Source organism: Lycorma delicatula, chromosome 1, assembly GCF_047948215.1.
Source record: "Lycorma delicatula isolate Av1 chromosome 1, ASM4794821v1, whole genome shotgun sequence".
In the NCBI taxonomy this organism is placed as follows: Eukaryota; Metazoa; Arthropoda; class Insecta; order Hemiptera; family Fulgoridae; genus Lycorma; species Lycorma delicatula.
The window spans coordinates 377,062,281-377,084,382 of NC_134455.1; the positions used below are offsets into that span (position 1 = coordinate 377,062,281).

Below are 22,102 nucleotides of genomic sequence, written 5' to 3' on the forward strand. Positions count from 1 at the left end.
TTAAATGTAATATATTTCAGATTTTGTGACAATAACCTGTTAAACAAGAAGCATCACAAAATAAATAATTGCTGTTTCCAGAATTAAGGTGTATTGTGTTTTTCACACAGAGTTTTTCAAAAACAACAATACCGCTGAAACTTAAAACTTGCATTTTAAGTGTAATACATTTTTTATTGCACTCTGTTACTGTATTTGTGGTTGAATAGGAACAGTGCTTATTGTATTATATATTTTTACATGGGGAAGTGTTTTCCTTACTCCAAGAAATTTGTTATCTTGTATAAAAGATTGTTTCAAGCATTGTGGTGTTAGATGGATATAAATAGTATAAATGATATATATTGTACATCAATATTTCTGTAGCATTTAAGGGAAGTAAGTAGATTACTTACCGTTCACAAAACTATTTAACATTTCGACATATCCAAATGGAATTACATCTTAATGGAATTACCTTTTCTGATCGATAACTTAAAAGTTAGTTTTTGTTCATAATAATGTTTGGATTAAGTTAAATTCACTTAAATTACTTTCTAATTAATAATTTACTTTAATAAACAACTTCAAAGAATTAAGTTCTTGTTTCATCCATTATATTTAGAAGTTTTTTGTCCATGAATATCTCAAGAAGCTCTAAATATATTTTTATGTGGATGTCATAAATTGAAGTAAGAATCAGAAAGATTTTTGCTAATGTAAATCTCAGTCTTAAGTACTTTGGCCTGAATATATCTGAAATTAATCATTTATACGATTTTTTCCAACATTTGTCTTAAAGGTTTTTTCAGAGATTCATGAATAAAACCCTTGATAGTTGATAAATAATGTTGGGAATATAATTATGCAGCTTTTAAAATATTGAATTCCACAATAAATTAAACAATTTTTTTTTTTTTTTGTCTTCAGTCATTTGACTGGTTTGATGCAGCTCTCCAAGATTCCCTATCTAGTGCTAGTCGTTTCATTTCGGTATACCCCCTATATCCTACATTCCTAACAATTTGTTTTACATATTCCAAACGTGGCCTGCCTACACAATTTTTTCCTTCTACCTATCCCTCCAATATTAAAGCGACTATTCCAGGATGCCTTAATATGTGGCTTAATATAAAATCTGTCTCTTCGTTTAGCTATATTTTTCCAAATGCTTCTTTCTTCATCTATTTGTCCGCAACACCTCTTCATTTGTCACTTTATCCACCCATCTCATTATTATCATTCTCCTATAGCACCGCATTTCAAGAGCTTCTAATCTTTTCTTCTAAGGTACTCCGATCGTCCAAGTTTCACTAACATATAAAGCGACACTCCAAGCATTTTCAAAAATCCTTTCCTGATGCTTAAATTAATTTTTGATGTAAACAAATTATATTTCTGACTGAAGGCTCGTTTCGCCTGTGCTATTTGGCATTTTATATCGCTCCTGCTTCGTCCATCTTTGGTAATTCTACTTCTGAAATAACAAAATTCTTCTACCTCCATAATCTTTTCTCCTCCTATTTTCACATTCAGTGGTCCATCTTTGTTATTTCTACTACATTTCATTACTTTCATTTTATTCTTGTTTATTTTCATGCGGTAATTCTTGCGTAGGACTTCATCCATGCCATTCATTGTTTCTTCTAAATCCTTTTTACTCTCAGCTAGAATTACTATATCATCAGCAAATCGTAGCATCTTTATCTTTTCACCTTGTACTGTTACTCCGAATCTAAATTGTTCTTTAACATCATTAACTGCTAGTTCCATGTAAAGATTAAAAAGTAACGGAGGAGATAGGAAACATCCTTTTCGGACTACCTTTCTTATTACGGCTTCTTTCTTATGTTCTTCAATTGTTACTGTTGCTGTTTGGTTCCTGTACATGTTAGCAATTGTTCTTCTATCTCTGTATTTGAACCCTAATTTTTTTTAAATGCTGAACATTTTATTCCAGTCTACTTTATCGAATGCCTTTTCTAGGTCTATAAATGCAAAGTATGTTGGTTTGTTTTGCTTTAATCTTCCTTCTACTATTAACCTGAGGCTTAAATTGCTTCTCTTGTCCCTATACTTTCCCTGAAAGCAAATTGGTCTTCTCTGATCATTTCTTCCACACTCCTCTCAATTCTTCTGTATAGAATTCTAGTTACGATTATTGATGCATGACTAGTTGAACTAATTGTTCTGTATTCTTCACATTTATCTGCTCCTGCTTTCTTTGGTGTCATGGCTATAACACTTTTTTTGAAGTCTGACGGAACTTCCCCTCTTTCATAAATATTAGAAACCAGTTTGTATAATCTATCAATCACTTCCTGACCTGCATTGCGCAGTAACTCACAGGTATTTCGTCTATTCCAGGAGCCTTTCTGCCATTTAGATCTTTTAATGCTCTCTTAAATTCAGATCTCAGTATTGTTTCTCCCATTTCATCCTCTTCAACTTCCTCTTCTTCCTCTATAACACCATTTTCTAATTCATTTCCTCCTTATAACTCTTCAATATATTCCACCCACCTATCAGCTTTACCTTTCGTATTATAAATCTGTGTACCATCTTTGTTTAACACATTATTGGATTTTAATTTATGTACCCAGAAATTTTCCTTAACTTTCCTGTATGCTTCGTCTTTAATTCACTCTTCTTTCGCTAGTTTCCACTTCCAGTTTATAGTATTTCTTAATTGTCGATAGTTTCTTTTACTTTCTTCATCACTAGCATTCTTATATTTTCTACGTTCATCCATCAGCCGCAATGTATCGTCTGAAACCCAAGGTTTTCTACCAGTTCTCTTTGTTCCGCCTTATTTTCGCTTCTACTGATTTAAGGATTTCCTTTTTAACATTCTCCCATTCTTCTACATTTTCTTCCTTATCTTTTTTACTCAGACCTCTTGCGATGCCCTCCTCAAAAATGTTCTTTACCTCCTCTTCCTCAAGCTTCTCTAAATTCCACCGATTCATCTGACACCTTTTCTTCAGGTTTTTAAACCCCAATCTACATTTCATTATCACTAAATTATGGTCGCTATCAATTTCTGCTCCAGGGTAAGTTTTGCAGTCAACAAGTTGATTTCTAAATCTTTGCCTAACCATGATCTAATCTATCTGATACCTTGCATTATCGCCTGGCTTTTTCCAAGTGTATATTCTTCTATTATGATTTTTAAACTGGGTGTTGGCAATTACTAAATTATACTTTGTACAAAACTCTATAAGTCGGTCCCCTCTTTCATTCCTTTTGCCCAGCCCGTATTCACCCACTATATTTCCTTCCTTGCCTTTTCCAATGCTTGCATTCCAAATTTTAGTAAATAATAATAATAAAACTATGCTTTTTAGATTCTAATTAATTTCTCCTTTTATTAAAAATTTAATTTTAGTTGTGATAATTGTGTGATCAAAACTGAAAGTTGTATAAACTATTTTATTAATTTCTGTTTTTGTTTTCGCTTAACTATTTTAAAAGCAAATATTTCAGAATTTTGTTATATTATGTCTATATTATAATTAATATCAAGTTTTGTTTTACTCCTATTTTAGAAGAGTTCAGAGCTTTTTTGGAAAAAGATTTAATGGCTATTTCTACACAAGTATCATTAGAGCAGGCTAACAGGCTTAATTGGTGGACTGGTGTTTGTCAAAGATTGTGGCCTCTTTCTACATCTGGTGATGGAAACTGCCTCCATGCCGCATCTTTAGGTATAATCATATTAATTAAGTTTTGTGTTTTTAATAATAAATACTTTTATTATATTGAAATATGATTCCTTAATTTAAGAAAATGAAGAAAAATACTCTCCAAGAATACAATCTTATTAAAATCCTATCTTCTCCATTATGAAAAATTAAGAAAAGTGGGAGTAAACATTTTGGAATTTAATTATCAACTACTGTAATATTATCTATATAGTTGCATAGGTTCTTTAAATCACAAAGGATATCATTTTACAGAAGATAAGATATTCCAGTCATCTGTTTGGGTATAGTTATTTCATTTAAGTAGAGGTTATAATTCAAACCTCATATTTGTTCAGCTGTATATGAAGTGACTATACTAACACAACAAAATTATATGTTAATGACTAAACAACCTATGTTTACAGATGACGTCTTACATAAAATACAGAACATATAAATTATAATCATACTTAGTGACAAAAAATATATATCACACTAATATACATTTATAAAATTGACTAGATTTTTAAAGTAAGATATCATTCTTTTGCTTTTTTGTAATTTTGGGCGACAGCAGCATCACAAATCATGCATGAAAAACAACAATAAGGGTCTAAACATCTGGGCAGTTTTATCCAGTCGTGGAATGATAGAGCCTGTGTTTTTTGATGATACAATTCTCAACACCATTTGGATATGTTAAGGAATGATTTTTTATCCAAACTGCTTGCGACTGAGTTGCCTGTAGATATTCAACGGTTTATGTAAGATGGTGCAACCTCTCACACCGCTAATGTTGTGTGGATTTTTTAAATTCAGTTTTTGGTAATTGCGTAATTTCAGATCACTAATAACTACATTTTTCTTAATAGCAAGTGATAAATGAAAACTTTTTCACCTAAGTTTGAGCATAAAAATTTTTATGTACTAAAATTAGTTTTTAATTCATACAAATCACTTATAATCTACAAGGAAAGATGTTCACTTCTCCATTGTGTATTATCGCATTGTTACACTTTTCCATTAACCTTACCAATTTTCATATTTACTTTAAAAAATGATGATCACTATTTCTAATTTTAAATTTGAATTATGCTTTGGGTCTGTAATAATATCTGATGCAGTGCATGTGTTGCTTGCCTGGTTGTCATGTATTGAACATGTCATGGAGTAAAAGAACTTTCCATGAACACTGTATTTGGTATATAAGTTGTAATCATATTAAATTTAAAAATAAATATGTAGAACAAAATTCATGTGTCAAATAATTGTGCGCCACTCTGCTTTATCTGTTGTAATTCACTTCTACTTTCCACTGTATGTAAAAATTAGTACATCTTATTAGAATCTCATTTCAGTAGTTACAATTTGATTTGAATTCTATGTATAATATGTTTGTTTATTTATTTATTTTTTTGTTTCGGTTTTGCAGTTACTTCAGCACTAGAAATTTCAGTTTTCACTTACTTTTTTACATATTCTAATATTATTTTACTTACTGCAGTAATTTGACATTATTTGTGATTAGAGCTGTTTCTTCTTGTCCAAACTCTTATCATCTGAATGTTCTTTAAAATCATTCTCACCATTAGAGCAAACATCTTTTTTCTGTTGAAAAGAATTATCTGTATCATTTAAACAGATAACCTTTATGGCAGAGTGGTACCATATACGTTTCATTCAGAATGATCGTTAAGCTTGTCATTTTTTTATACAATACAAAATTCATTTTTCTTCAAAAAAATCCATTGGGTAGTTAGCTGTAATTGAACATCTCTGTAGTTACTGGAGTTTAATAAATAAAACTTTGTATATTTCTAAAAATGCTTTCTTCCAGCATTCTGATTGATAGTATTGGAAAAAATCTACTTGCTAAGGTATAGTATTGCCTAGTGCACCAGATTGAAGGTATAAAAAAAAACTGCACAAGTTTCAATCCTTTGTTATAGAAATTATTGTTTTATTTCAGTGAATAAAAGCAAATGACTACAAGGGCTTTTAAATGTTAGTTTATAACTGTTTAGTTACTAGTATTTTTAAAATATAAAATTTGGAAACAATTTTTCTGAGTGATATAATTATATTTTAGCTATGTGGGGTTTCCATGATCGCCTGCTTACATTAAGGAAAGCACTACATGCATTTCTTAGTTCATCTCCTAGAAGAGAAGCACTTTGGAGAAGATGGCGTAGACAACAAAGCTTGTTAAATGCCCAAGCTGGTCTAGTCTACACTGAAGTTGAGTGGAGGCAAGAATGGAATGCTATTGTTAATATGGCCTCTACTGAACCACGACTGAGAAGATTAAGTGTTGCAAGGTATCTAGTTTACTATTTACTTAGATCTAATGCTGTAACTGAAAAAAAAAGTTGTATTTTAAAAAGATATAATTTTTTTTCTGAATAATAAGTGACAAGTGAAAACTTTTTCACCTAAGTTTGAATACAAAAATTTTTATTTATTAAAATTAGTTTTTCATTCTTACAAATCACACTTATATTCTACAAAGAAAGATTTTGCTTCTGCAGTTTGTATTAAAATAAACATTGTTGCACTTCATTAACCTGAACTAATTTTTACGTTTACTCTAAAAAATGATCATCATGATTTTTAATCTTAAATTTGAATTACGGGTCTGTAAATAAAATAACAGTCCATAATAGCACTGTATTCCCTTGGTTCGTCCATTAGCTTTTCTTTTTGCTAGAACTTTTTCACCAAGAGTTTGTATTTCAAAAAATTAAATTAAATTTTTAAAAGTTTCAAGGAAGAGAGAAACTCTTAAAGTAGTACATACACTTCAAAACAGCTACTTACTATTTCAGAAGGTAGCCCACAAATGTTTATGGCTATGGAAGCAGGATTGGGCTAAGTTTGTGATTCTGTAATAATATTATTTTAATATAGTTAAATTTTTAACCTTATAATTCTAACTTTTTTCTTTCTTAATAAATCCTTCTTTTTGATAGTAGCTAATACTTGTTTGTTTTTTTTTCATTATGAAAAGAATTTATCAAACTTAATATTTATATTTTGTATTTAGTGACCACAGTGGGGATGTTTCTGGTGGAGATATATATGAGAGCTTAGAAGAGATCCATGTTCTAGCGTTGGCACATGTACTTGGAAGACCTATTATAGTTATAGCCGATACAGTTCTAAAGGTATATAATAATATTTTATTGCAATAATAACAATGTACAACAGTAAAATATAAAGGCTATTTCAAAATTTACTTTTGATTGGTTATTCAAAACAAACAAATTATTATAGCAATAGATTCTTGCATCACCATTTTCTGTATTCTCATTGTAAAACACTGGTCAGTGCCACTTCTCCTAATATGTAGTGAACAAGGCAGTTATTTTTTGCAGTCTGAAGAAAAATCTCTTGCTGAGATCTGTGGGTGATCATGTCATATTTGTGGTAATAATGTTATGAGTAACAACGGCATGAGAAATTGGTGAATATATCTACATGTTGATCAGGGTAATACTGAGCATGACTAAAAGAAGAACTTGTTAAAAATGTAGAACAAAAATAATTTAGGATAAATGTTATTGCACCTCACAATTTTTTAACATTCAAATGAACTTCATCAATTCTGAAAACTTTCAGAATCTGTTAACTTTCATAAATTCTTTCAGCTAGACGTCGGTTTGATTCACAGCAAAGGTTCATCAATATCATCTTCCTCATTAAACCTGTGCAGGATGCTCACCTGATTGTAATTCTTGTTCCAGACAATTAGTGTAAGACTTTGTATGATACGTGTCATACAAACAGTTCAAGTAGGAAATTTTTACTTTTGTTGTTAATCTTTTACTAAATTTTTAAACCAAAATTTGCTAAAACCAATTCAAATGTTTGATCTGGTAGTGTAATTAGTTTTATTCTGATCTAATCAACAATGTTTGCCCTTATATGACATAAATTAATTAATTAATCAGTAGTTATTTTTAACGTATTGGCCCATAAAGTTTTGAGAAAATAGTGGACTTGTGACAGTATTATTTTATTTTTTAGCAATTATCTCATGTCTGTAAATAGTTAGTATTTAAATATTCCCATTCATAAACTTACTATCGCAGTTGATTATATTATTTTATAATATTTTTCTTGAATAGGTATAAATAATTGTTGAAGTAATTGATTTACAAATAACATTTTTAAATTTTAAAGAAGTTTTTTTTTGTAAGTTGACAAGTTATGTGTAATCCACTTAATAAACAATTTCCCATTGCATTTATACTTTAAAAATGTGTATTTAGTTTTGCTGAAAACTATTTAAAGTTTACTTGTCTCAGCCATGTATTATTGATGACACACAATATACCCTCAATCACCACTGTTAAATCATTGTTGCCATAAAAACTAATCCAAAAGGAATAAAATATTTACTCGGTTGTAATTAACATCAGTGGAAGGAAAATAACAAAAAATATGATTTATTTTATTTCCTGATACATTACAGCATAGTTAGTTATAAATGGGTACGTTTCAAAATGTAAATAGATGAATGTATAGGAAGGAGAATATCTACCCTTCAAAATGACCAAATGTATTAATAGCTTTTATACAATTTTCTTATGTATTTCAACAAAAAAAAAATTATTTTTTGAAATACAGTGGAAAGTAGTAATGATTTTTTTTAAATTTAGTGTTGGTTATCATTTTGTCTTGCAGTAGTTACATTGGAAAATAACAATTGTGAATCAGTTTTGAAGATAAAACACATTTGTGAGACAGTCACAAAAATTCAGTTATTTCTGCCTATTATTCCTGTTTTTTATTTGTAAAATAATGTATATATTATTATTTTATACCATTTCATGTTATCAAACTTCATGTTAAAAAGTTTCTCCTTTTTATTATTTTCATCTTCATTAAGAACATGATTCTTTTTTAATACTAGTGTATTTATTACCAAACTGTATTGTTTACTGTGAATAAAACATAATGTGTTAAAAATAGCATTAGACAGCTATGGGCTGCAGCTATAAATAAATCATTTCTTTACAATCATATCTTATAATTATAAATTATTTAACGCATATTACATTTGAATGAATTTTTACTAATCTCTAAAGTGGATTTCATTTTACTCTACTGGAGGAGAACCACGTTATTTGTCTTATTAGTTATTTGTACATGTTATATATACACTAACTTTGACATATTCCATTCTGAGTAACAAAAAATAGTAAAAATCTGTTAAGGGGTATGGTGTATCGACTATAGATATACGTAACGCAAAAAAAATAATAAATTTGATACAAGGATACTTAGTAGTAATTATTAGTTAGGAAAATGGAGCTCAAGATTTCTGTTTGAACTGTAATGTACTAATAATTGCGTAGCAGAAAATTGAGTTGAAATGTAACGTAAAATTTATCAGTTTTTGGTTACAGGACATGAATGGTGAAGCTCTGGCACCGATCCCATTTGGAGGTATATACTTGCCACTAGAGTGTTCAGCATCTGAATGTCATCGCTCTCCTTTATTATTAGCATATGATGGAGGTCATTTCTCAGCACTTGTCGCCATGGAAACACAGGCACCTGGTATTGTATGTTTACAATGTGTCATTTTTGAGATGTAAGTAGCTACCTAAATATTGTTTGGTAGTAGTCTGTTATCTTCCTCTTTTATGATTATTTTTTTGTCACATCAACATCATTAAACTATAAAGTCATTCTAATCTTGTTCTTATATTAATCCAGTGTATTGATTTCTGTAATTAAAATCCATTTTATTTCATTCTTAACTTATAGCATTATTTTTCTTTTTGGTAAAATTAAAAATCAGTTTAATTATTAAATTTTATATACAGACTTATTACCTGATTTCTGATTGCTAGCTCATCTAAACTTTGCTGCATGTGAATGCTTATTTGACTTTCTTAATTTAACAATAGGCTCACTTGACTTGATTACTTTCCTCTATTAAACTACTGGCCACTATGAGCTGCCCTTTTCATATGAGCCTTATTTTTACTCACACTTCTGTATTGTGCAACTGATAAAGAATAATTTAAAGTAGAAAGAACAGTGTCTTTTTAATTGTTGTTGGTATGCTGAAAGGAATTTAATATAAAATTAATGGAGATGAATAAAAGAATTAAATTTGTTAAATATATTCCTTTGAAAAATTTGTAAATTTAGATTTGCATTTTTTAGAAAAATATTGTGCTTGACTTTACTCAGACATCTGAGTCATAGTTTAATTGTTAGTAGAAGAGGAATATCTACAATGAAGAGTCCTTGGACAGAGTTGGTATTCTATTTCTCATTAAAGAAATAGCTATCTTATTGGGTACTAAAGTATATAATCATGACACATGGAGACAAGGTTTTGATGTAATTCTTATGGCCTTATCCAAGGAAAAATAAAGTCATTGATTGTTTGATTTTTACTTTTTTCTTTGTTCTCAAAATGCCTGTGGAATTAAATAGTGTACCTGTTTAATCATAAAAATAAATAAAAAGTTATCTAAACAGGAAAGCGTAATTAAAGAATTATAACAGGCAGCATAAAACTTTAAAAGAAAAAAATCAAACGTAAAGAATAAATAAATAAAAATAAAATATGTTAGGGAAGTTGAAAGGAATTCTCAATTTTATTTCATCATAATTGTAATTAATTAATTGTTAAAAACCTCCTGCTCTCGTATAAACTTAAATAATAAATGGTATATTTAGGAAGGGAGTTCTAGAAACATACAGCTCAAACTGATAAGGTAAGTCAGTCAACTAAAATTTAGGAAATACTAAACTTTTAAACTGAAAAAATTATGTAATGTATTCATCACTTAGAATATTTGAAAAACACAGTGATGTACTAATAATTAATTAGCATTAATACCATCTGCAGTTTAATTCCTCCATAAAATAGTTATAAATAATACAGCATTACAGTAATCAAAGGGAAGTATAATCAGACATAATTGCTATCCTAATAGCAGTAGGAAGTAATCTCATTACCTATTTCAGATGAAGGAATGCAGCAAAAACCCTACAATATAATTGCAGGGGTACACAAAACAATTACAAATAACTATCACCTGAGAAACTCCCCAGAAAGATGCATCAGTTTCTCAACACCAGTTGACATTTTGATGTTTAGTAATAACATGTATCGTGTGAAAAAATAATTTGTAAGATTTAATAGTCTTCATATTGATTATTTCAATGCATTTTGAGACAGATGTTTTGTCATCAGAAATGTTTAGCATCATAAAGATTATCGGAGTATTAAGATTTAAGTTAATTGTAGTTGTAAAAGTTTACTAACTTATTAATAAATAATAATCACAGTATACACATAACTTAAGAACACTCTATGTAACTTACCAAATTTGGTTTTGTTTGGTGTGCACTAATTTAAATGCAGTCAATGAGTATTGATTTTATCGATAGCCTAGGGTGTCTAAAACAAACATAATAATAATAATCTGTTGGTTTAGTTATAATAATAATAATAATCTTTTGGGATATTAATAAGTTTATTTAAAGATAAAACCTTTGTTTTTTTTGGAGATAACGGGCATTGATTGCATTGGTCATTTTGCCCTATAAGAATGGAAATTTGTAACATATGAAAAATGCCATGCCTGACCAGGATTCAAACCCAGGACCTCCAGATGAAAGGCTGAGATGCTACCACTCCACTATATATATTTTAACTGTCTTCTTGATATGATACCATCTAATGATGAATCATGTTAGAAGAATTAGCATATAAACATGTCTGACAGATAAATTATTTTATTTTATTTCAGCCTATCTGTATTTTCATAATGTGTCGATAACCTCTGACTGTGACAGTTGGGGACATAGAAAAAAAAAATATCCTACAATAATATACTCAGTATTTCATCTAGTTAAACTGGAAATTATTAATCTTTATTCACTTGTAATTGTTTGAAATTATCAACTTTAAAACAATTTATGAAGGACAGAAAATTATGATTTACTTAATGTATTGATTGAGGTTTGTTCTTTAAAGGTTAATATCATTGTAAAGGGAAAGGAAAGATAAAAAAGCACAGATTACAAAGCAGCCAGTCGGAGCAACTGCCTCTGATCACGCCCTGTAACATAATTTAAACTTAAATCGTATAATATTTGAGGTTTTATTTGTTTAACGTTTTTATATTTCTTTCTACAGTATCATTAGCTTCAGCTATCCCTTTGACTGATTCTAATCATGAGTTGCTGCCAATTCAGTTTAGTATAGATCCAGAAGACCGTGAGGATTTTGGTGGTAAAATGGAATTGAGTTATTCTGAATCAATTGCACTGTTAAAAGAGAACGTGGATGTAGTTCGTATTGAAGAACAGGTAAGTTATTTTTTTATTTGAAATTGAAACTTTTATTAGAATCATTTCTATTTCTGAAAGTCCATTATTTGGATGCGTAAGACGTAATTGTTTAGAACTTGGGAATTAGTTTTTTATTGTTATATGAGTAGTGTTTTTTGTAGTTATTTCAATTTTCTTGTAGTTATTTTATATAGATATAGTTATCTTATTTTCTCTTATAGAGTTATTGTAGTCACTTAGTTAATTGTTCTGCAGATCGTACGTTTAAGTTCTGGTTTCATCTGATTTCCTACTGCATGATTTAATTTCATTTTGAGAGCAGATGCTCCTTAAAAATATTAATTAATCTAATTGCTAATGGACATTTTCTGTCCTTTAACCAAATTCACGACTTGGATGATAAATTTTATCCTTTTTTCCTTTGTCATTCTCTTCTTCATCTTCTCACTTCTGTTAAAAAAAATACAGAAGTGACCTATATTATTCATTACCTAACTATTTGTCATTTTTCGGTTTATTCAGTGGTTTCATTTCTGTCATCTCTTGTAAAAGTAATTTTCTTGTCACTCCTTTATCATCTAATTTACATGGTCAAATTGTCTTATTGTATTTTATTTGTTAGAAAGTCCAAATTGAAACACAGGCAACTTCCCCACCAGATAACATCAAGGACACAAAACTCATATCAAGCATTCCTTAAATATAGCTATGTTAGATCTTTCATCCAGAACCAGTAATAGGGAAAGAGGTGGGTGGAGTAAGGGACTTCTAAAAACGATTCTTTTTTAAGGAAGTCCTTTCTAAAAAAAAAGGATGGTCCACACTCAGAGGAACTGCAGTACAAGGAAAACTTAGAGATAAGCTCGAGGCTTATCTGGAGCAATTCTTCCCCATCTTCCATTCTTGCCCAAAATATTTCTTGGAAGATTGATTTTTTTTTTATCCTTATGGGAACAAAGAACATTACTGACCAATGATTTCAGATAACCTGAAATATATGCTGCAACATTCTTCATTTTCATAACTTAGCTTCACTTTTTTCCATTATTGATGTGTCCTGCTTTTTAAATTATGTTTGGATCAAAAACATTTTTTTCTGAACATAGAACAATTAGGCTATTTTCTGGGCTTAATTTCCTCTTTTCAAATATCATCACCCAAAAGGCAATTAATAATGGTTTTCTATGATAGTGAAAAAACACTTCTATATTATACCATTTCACTTTAATCTGCAAAAAAAAAGCTATATCTTATGTCCAAGGCATATTTTGGCCTTTACTGAAAAACAGCTAAAAAAACTAATTGAAAATCTAATTATAAAAACACAAAAGAACTAAATATTTTTGGAAAACAAAGAGACTCACCTTTAAAGTGTTTTTTTAGGTTTCTATTAGATATTTTCTATTAGATATTTTCAATTAGATACTTCCAGTAAAAGTGTGAGAGAGTGATATATTTACTTTCTCAGAAGCCTCTAGATACAAGGTAAGGTAGGTTCAAAACGTTCCCAGAATTAGTTTATTTTTCAAAACTGCTTACATGAAAATGTTTTATAGTACGTTTCCTTCTTTCTTTCTTTTTCCTGTTTAGCCTCCGGTAACTACCGTTTAGATAATTCTTCAGAGGATGAATGAGGATGATATGTATGAGTGTGAATGAAGTATAGTCTTGTACATTCTCAGTTCGACCATACCTGAGATGTGTGGTTAATTGAAATCCAACCGCCAAAGAACACTGGTATCCACGATCTAGTATTCAAGTCCGTGTAAAAATAGCTGGCTTTACTAGGACTTGAACGCTGGAACTCTCGACTTACAAATCTGCTGATTTGGGAAGACGCATTCACCACTAGACCAACCTGGTGGGTCAGAGTACGTTTCCTGGAAAGTAGTTTCCTACAACTGTAACAGTTTCCACACTTTTGCCAACATCAGTAAAGTTGTTGGAAACATCCCTGGAACCCATTTTGAGATATCGCCCTCTGCTCCGTCGTCACATCAGCCATCACATCATCAGCATTCATGTATTACTGCAGAACATTTTTCAGGTGAGAAAACAAGTAAAAATTAGCTTGTGCAAGTCTGATGAGTATGGAGGATGCTCTAGAATTGTTACTTTGAGGTGTGCAAACTACTTCTTGAAAAGCACGGATCAATGTGCTGGTGCATTGTCATGCAAAAACAAATTCTTTGTTTCCCATTTTCAGGACACTTCCTTCTTACTTTACCCTATGAACAACAAAGGATACCTATGTGTATTTACTTCTTCATTATCTGCTATTAGAAATGAATCTGTTGTGAAAAATATCCTACTTATAAAAAATACTTCCAACATAACTTTGTTAACATATGTTAACATAAGTGAAAGTAGATTCAGAAAACTATGTTTTATAAAAATCCCCACCACTCAAAAGGCTATTCAGATTGACAAAAAACCATCTTTACTTTATACTGTTATTCATTACGTATCGATATGTGTTACATGTTTACCAATATCATTTGTCACAAAAGATATTTATAGACCTCAAGTAAAAGTGACGTATTTATGACCACAAATTCCTTCTTTTTTTTTGTGTGCCGTATATCATAATTTATTATATGTTTCAATGCATCGATATGTTGCTAGTAAGATAAGCTATTTGTGTAAATAATAAATAAAATTCGTAACCGTCATAGCAATTATAATACACAACTCTCACACACACACACACAAGCACATTTCTGAGAAAAAAAATAGTCATATTCTTTCTAGTCTAAAATTCTGTAATAAAACTGATTCCTTTGTGAATATAAAACAAAGTAACAGACTTAGATGCCAATTAAAATGATTTTGTAACAGCGTTTTAAAACTGATGCCGTATATAACCAGTTCCAAGACTACATGATCTGAAAAGGTTAAAAAAATATTCTGTGAAATGCTGACTTGAAAACAACTTTTTAGTTTTCAAAATGATATTGATAAATCAGGACAGTAAGATTGTTATTGAAGACATTACAACTCCATCGATTTTCACTTGGGTTGATTGAGCCATGTGACATGTGGCATTTTTATGATAGAGGATTATTCCATCATTTGATAAGCTTTTCTTCAAATAGCAGCGAAAAAATCATCAACAAAACTTGACAGTATGATACAGAATTTATATTATCCTCTTAATTTGGAAGTGAATAGATCTTGAGAATTTTAAAACACAATAATCATAATCTTAACTGGCTGAAGCCATAACATTGGAATTAATGCTTGAAAGTGAAGAAAGATGTTTCCATTACATAGAATCACACTTTGATTTGACTTAAGTAATCATACACATATACTTCCCCAGAAACAATTCTATTAAGCGCTTTTTCTGTGTTTGTGTATTGAGAAACATTTTGCAAATACCAAACCCCCAATTCAGGTAATTTTGTATTCATTCATGGTAAGCATACCTTTTGAAAATTTTTAGGATTAACTATGAACACTTATTGATCTTATGATGAATATCATTACTTGACTGTAAAAGTTCAATTCATCTCCACCAATTTTCACATTATTGGTTCTAGAAATAAAAAACCTTTTATTCTAATTGGTACATAATAATATATTTTATATATCAGGATGAATAGAGGATGGTAGGGGGCTAGATCAGGTGGGTTTCCACAGATAAAAAAAGGAACTACCCCACCTTTTGCTTGGATAGATCCAAGGAAACCATGATAAAATTTTATCAAAATGTTTATTATAAAGTAAAAAATATGAGGGCGCCCAAAACGTAACTTACATTTTAGTATAAGAAAAACAGCAGTTGTAGGAAAAAATTTATTACATTCAATTTGAAAAGACATCCTTAAACTACATTTATATCTAGTTGTCAAATAAATTGAGACACTAGTCATATCTGGGGATGAGTTTTTGTATCCCATTGTCAAAACGTTTGCCGCCTGGGTTTTTCAGCCATTCACTGACACCTTCCTGGAGCCTCTCATTGTCACCGTGCTTAATTACCAGCCAATTTCTCATGTGAGGGAAGACTTGGTGATTACTTACTGCTAGATGTGGGCTGTATGCAGGATAATCAAAAATTTTCCATCCAAACTTTCCCTAAGGTTCTCGAGTATAATCAGCCATGTACACATATGTACACTGTCATAGATGAAGAAAATCTCAGAGTTAATATGTCATATTGCTTGTTTTGGATTACTCTCTGTAGCTTTATTAAGGTCTCATGATACACTTCTGAATTTATTGTAGCGCCACACTCTATAAATTCAACAAAAATGATTACTTTTCTGTCCCAGTAAACTGGAACTATCTGTTTTTTGCTGACAGTGTCTTCCGACATTTTCACATTTTTTTTGTAACCCCATTTCATAGATTGTAGTTTAGTTTCAACATTTACATATGAGACTGTATTTTCATTACCTGTAACTATCTTTAGTCCCTCACCTTTTGTGTCATAGCCCTTGAGAAAAGTCAAGCTGATCCCATACGCTGCAATTTGTGTTGTTCTGAAAGACGTAATGGAACCAATCGACCACAGAACCTATCACAACCCAACATTTTTGTCACAACTTAAGGCAAAAGGCTATGTGAAATTTTTAACAAAGGTTTCATAATGAATATTTACTAATGATGAGAAGAGCATTTCATTAAGACTCTATAGCAAAACAGTAGGTTTTAATTTTTTTGCAAAATAAATTTATTTGATTTGAGGTTTCCAAGTATTTAAATTTATGCCTTAGGTGATAATACTGTGCAATTTTGTTCAGTCACTTTGCCTTTATAAAGTCTTCATCCACATAGTTATATTGATATTCTAAGGTAGCACCAATGTTAGTGTAATGTCATCCTGAAAATAAACATTTTCATTATTATAAAATCTTATTTCATCTGTTTGTGGAATAACTGTTTTGTTAATATCTAACGAACCCTGTTGGTAAATTTTAAAAGATTGAAATAAAAAACTGGAAAATTAATAATAATTGTAAAAAAAGATTATGCTTCACATTTAAACAATTTCTGTATTGAGTGATTCGTTCCTGAAATTTCAAGGTCAGCTCTCTACACCGTTGTGAGTGAGAGACTTCAGTAGCGCAAACTGTGTGCGAGATGGGTTCCCAAGATGCTGTCTGACCATCACAAAACAATGAGAATGGACGCCTCCCTAATATTTCTCTAGCACTACCACAATGAAGGAGAAGATTTTTTGAACAAAATTTCAAAAAATTTGGGCGTGAGACATTGGTCCATTTCAAAACTGAAGAAACAAAAGAACAATCCAAACAGTAAATGCATTCTCATTCTCCCAGTAAACCAAAGAAGTTCAAGCGAACCTTCTCCAACAGAAAGTGTATGGCTACTGTGTTCTGGGACCAGAATGGAGTTCTCTTGGTGGAATTCATGGAACGTGGCACGATCATCACTGCAGCCTCATACTGCGTGACTCTTCAATGTCTACAAAGGGCAATTCAGAATAAGCAGAGAGGAATGTTGTCATCAGGCATTGTCTTTCTCCATGACAATGCTCGGCCGCACACTGCAGCTGTAACAAAGAAGCTCCTGCAGTGTTTTCATTGGGAAGTGTTTGATCATCCACCATACAGCCCGGGCTTGGCTCCATCTGATTTTCACCTCTTTGCTCACATGAAACGCTGGCTAGGAGGACAACATTTTGGCACAGACATCGAGCTGCAGACTAGTGTAGAAACATGTCTGAAAACACAGGTGGTTCCATTCTATGAGGAGGGTATTGGAAAGATGCTACCACGCTACAACAAATGTCTAAATCGGAGTGGCAACTATGTAGAGAAATAGCGTAACTATGTAAGTAGTACTTGTGACAAATAAAAAATTTTTTATTTTCTCTGGTTTTAATTTCGTGACCAATCAGACCTTAAAAAAATAACCCTCGTGTATATATATATTAATTAAGAAATTGGGTTGATGAGGTGTAGAAAAAATATAACATAAACTTTAATGAACACTATGAAAATTAATGTGCTGAAAAAAATAGAAGTCCCTAAAACAATACTAATAACATTTTAAAACACAAACCTTTTATTTATAAAATATTTCTGATGAATTTTCTTACTTATTTCTAATTATTGAGGGAATCAGGAAGTGTTTCAGCAGAAAGAAAAAATACTGTTGTTTTTATACTCAGAAAAAAAATTGTAATAAGTCTGTAACCTATACATTATAATCTAAATCTTTCTTCATCTGTCTCTATGTAAATCACTAACAAACCTTTCTGATGCTAAATTATCATACAGAATATTATGAACTTTCTATAGACTAATCATAGATTCATCCATTATGGTACATGTTTTTAACAATTACTAAATCTTATTACAAAGACGTGCTTATTGTAAATTATTGATTTGACATCCAAAATTTTAAATAGAATTACAAACAGCACTACACAAAATATTACATTTACATTAATAACTTATTTCCAGTATGATTTTAAATATGTCGGCCTAGCAACTCTCTCAACAAAAATTATTCTACTGTGGACTACACTTTCAGTAAACTGCAAGTAAAATATTTTTTTATTTATCGATTCTAAACTAGTCCATTAGTCTAGAAAATGTCTGAATCCTTTACCAGAACAAAAAAAAAAAGATCCATCAGGAGATGATATCTGACAACCTGGTTCATAATGACATAATGTGCTCGAACACCATTATGTTGAATTCCACAAAGTTTTCTTCATGCATCATAAACCATATAAATGTATTATTTTTAACCATGCTCATATAATTATCTCAAGTTATTATACCTGAAAGATTTACAATCCCATTTCATCAAAAAGTGAAAGTCTTTCTCACATAAACACCCTTAGTTACTGCTTCAAAATAATTTTCACTGTACCAATATCTCCTTTTATGTCAGTTGACGATACAGCTCAGTTAGTTTCATATGACATGCAATTTTACTAAAGTTCATGTTGTAAACAAGAAATTTACTCTTAAATTTATGTTCTTGAAAAACACTGCTTATCTCTTTCACATATATCTTGTAATTCAGAAGTTAATGATTTAGTTGACTTCTAACAACTCTGAGTCACTGCTAATGAAACATGCCATTCATTTACTTCTGTTCAGTTTGTTCTGGAAGATCAAAGTTTAGATACATGTTTACAGATCCGTGTTCATATCAATTATTATCCATGTACATATAGTACAGTCAATTTGTAATTTTAATTGAAAATCCTTACCTACCGATTGATGTTTTTTCCTTATGTTAGGGGTGATGAGGAAAGCTTAACTCCAGATTTTAACATACCCCCATAGATTTTTGAAAAACTCAAAAAGTTTATGAAATACGTTTTTCTCTGAATCTATGCATTTTAGAGAAAAGTTTTTCAAACAAAAAATGTAGAAGACATTCTCCTCCACAATTAATGTCATTGAAGTTATGCCGTATAATTTGAAATTGAAATACTAGGAGGCGCTGAAGTTGAAAAAAACATGTTTTTTTGGTTTTTTCACCAGAAAAAATTGTTTTTCGTCTGTATTGCATTTGGAAAAGTTGTTAATCTCAAAAAAAGACAATTTTTATTTAAACAATTTTCTTGTACGACTTACCGTTTTGGAGCTGTAGCTTGTGAAAGTGTGAAAATGTTGTGAATTGGGCCTGTCTTCGAAACCGGTCTATTCGTGTACGTTTTTTACAACTGATGACTAATAGCAATTAGTTTAGTTGAAAAACGTATCATAGTAAAATTGTCACTCTTTGGTAATTTCAATGTTATAAACAAGATTACATATTTATTTTATTCAACTGATAACAACAGGCCCTAAACCAATTTTAATACAACTAAGCATTAATCCAGTGTAACAACATTAGGTTAAAGAACAATTTAGATTCGGAGTAACAGTACAAGGTGAAAAGATAAAGATGCTACGATTTGCTGATGATATAGTAATTCTAGCCGAGAGTAAAAAGGATTTAGAAGAAACAATGAACGGCATAGATGAAGTCCTATGCAAGAACTATCGCATGAAAATAAACAAGAACAAAACAAAAGTAATGAAGTGTAGTAGAAATAACAAAGATGGACCACTGAATGTGAAAATAGGAGGAGAAAAGTTTATGGAGGTAGAAGAATTTTGTTATTTGGGAAGTAAAATTACTAAAGATGGATGAAGCAGGAGCGATATAAAATGCCGAATAGCACAAGCTAAACGAGCCTTCAGTAAGAAATATAATTTGTTTACATCAAAAATTAATTTAAATGTCAGGAAAAGATTTTTGAAAGTGTATGTTTGGAGTGTCGCTTTATATGGAAGTGAAACTTGGACAATCGGAGTATCTGAGAAGAAAAGATTAGAAGCTTTTGAAATGCGGTGCTATAGGAGAATGTTAAAAATCAGATGGGTGGATGAAGTGACAAATGAAGAGGTATTGCGGCAAATAGATGAAGAAAGAAGCATTTGGAAAAATATAGTTAAAAGAAGAGACAGACTTATAGGCCACATACTAAGGCATCCTGGAATAGTCGCTTTAATATTGGAAGGTCAGGAGGAAGGGAAAAATTGTGTAGGCAGGCCATGTTTGGAGTATGTAAAACAAATTGTTGGGGATGTAGGATGTAGAGGGTATACTGAAATGAAACGACTAGCACTAGATAGGGAATCTTGGAGAGCTGCATCAAACCAGTCAAATGACTGAAGACAAAAAAAAAAAAACAACATTAGTTCTGTTTTTGTTATGCTAGAGAAAGATGGTCTTCTAAAGATGTGATTGATGTGATCACTTAACAGTTTGTATATAAATAGATATGTTTTAATCATTTATACAAATTAACAAAATTATTACTAAATAGAATATTTGTTTGAACTTATGATTAATAAATGGTAACTTGCTATTACTTCATTTTATTAACAGTACATGTTATGTTTAATAGAATGATTTTAAAACAAACAGTTAAATTTTTCTACATTACAAAAAGGAATAAATTAAATACAATTTATTATATGTAATATAACAACAAACATGTGTTTAGTTTTTCTGAAAATAGCAAGTATAAAATGTCTTCATTGGGTAAAGAAATCTTCATAATCATCTTTTACAAATTTTATAAAGTTATGTGCCTGTTTATCATTTTATTTTAATATTGGTTGGTTCTGTCATTTAGTACAGTGTGCAGTAAAATAAAAAATACAGTATAACTATAATTATATCAGCAGTTCCCATAGAGTGGCAGTAAATCAAGCCCTTAACCATAAGATACATTGTTGCAGAAGATCAGCTGGTTTCAGGTTAAATAACTGGAAAAAGTTCTGGCATATTTTCTTATACCATTTCATCCATGCTATTTCACTTACCATTTTATCCATCTTGGTTGTTAAAATAATTGTTAAACTGGATCTTTAAAAAAATAATAACTGCAGTAAGATTGTTCTTAATTTAATATTTTTAGGGGATTCTAAATTTCAGTATTTTAAATGAACAATGTGATTTTTTATCAACAATGCTTGAATAATGAACTTATATCCTAGCATACTTTTCTCTTATTCATTACTCATATAAGTAGAGGCCTGTTAAAATATATAGAAAATCAAGCTAATTATTCATCTTTCTCTTGCAGCTTCATCTAGTATTTTAATGTATGTAATCTGTTCATCTTATAAACTTATTAAACTACAATTTGCTGATACAGAATGTTTCTTTATTTTCACCTTATTATTACTTAGACATCTGAAATATTAGCAGTATTTTTGCAGAAATACTTGTGTTGATTACAAGCTGAGTTGAATGTGTTTGTTGTTTAATCTGTTCTGTTAAATTCGTATTTACTTATAGTGTTAAAATTTCGCTTAATTTAGTAAAACTAACTTTTTACTTTCCTGGCAACATAGCTTTAGAGCTATGCTACATGACCCAGAAACCCCAAAAACAAAAAACGGGGTAATATTCGTTCATATGTACATGGGTATGAAGTTTGATAAAAACAATAATCAGAATTTTTTAATTTCCCAGGCTATGTAAGTCTGATTGTCACAGTTTTTTTTAATGTGTTTGTACACTTGTTCTTTTTACATTTTTAGCCATATTGGATGCTTAGTTTATTGTTGGCTGTTGAAAAAGTTACACGTGTTTCGATATGGTTAGCAATTTTTAAATTG

At 30.3% G+C, this 22,102-nt stretch overlaps 1 protein-coding gene across 1 annotated transcript in view; it reads left to right on the plus strand.

Annotated features, from left to right (window-relative positions):
- Window positions 1-22,102, plus strand: part of LOC142317958 (OTU domain-containing protein 7B-like) — a 43,510-nt gene that overhangs the window by 12,568 nt on the left and 8,840 nt on the right. The window contains exons 2-6 of the mRNA XM_075354489.1: window positions 3,528-3,686; window positions 5,755-5,983; window positions 6,709-6,829; window positions 9,077-9,230; window positions 11,836-12,008. Coding sequence (XP_075210604.1) covers window positions 3,528-3,686; window positions 5,755-5,983; window positions 6,709-6,829; window positions 9,077-9,230; window positions 11,836-12,008 — 836 coding nt within the window. The remainder of the gene's footprint in view (window positions 1-3,527; window positions 3,687-5,754; window positions 5,984-6,708; window positions 6,830-9,076; window positions 9,231-11,835; window positions 12,009-22,102) is intronic.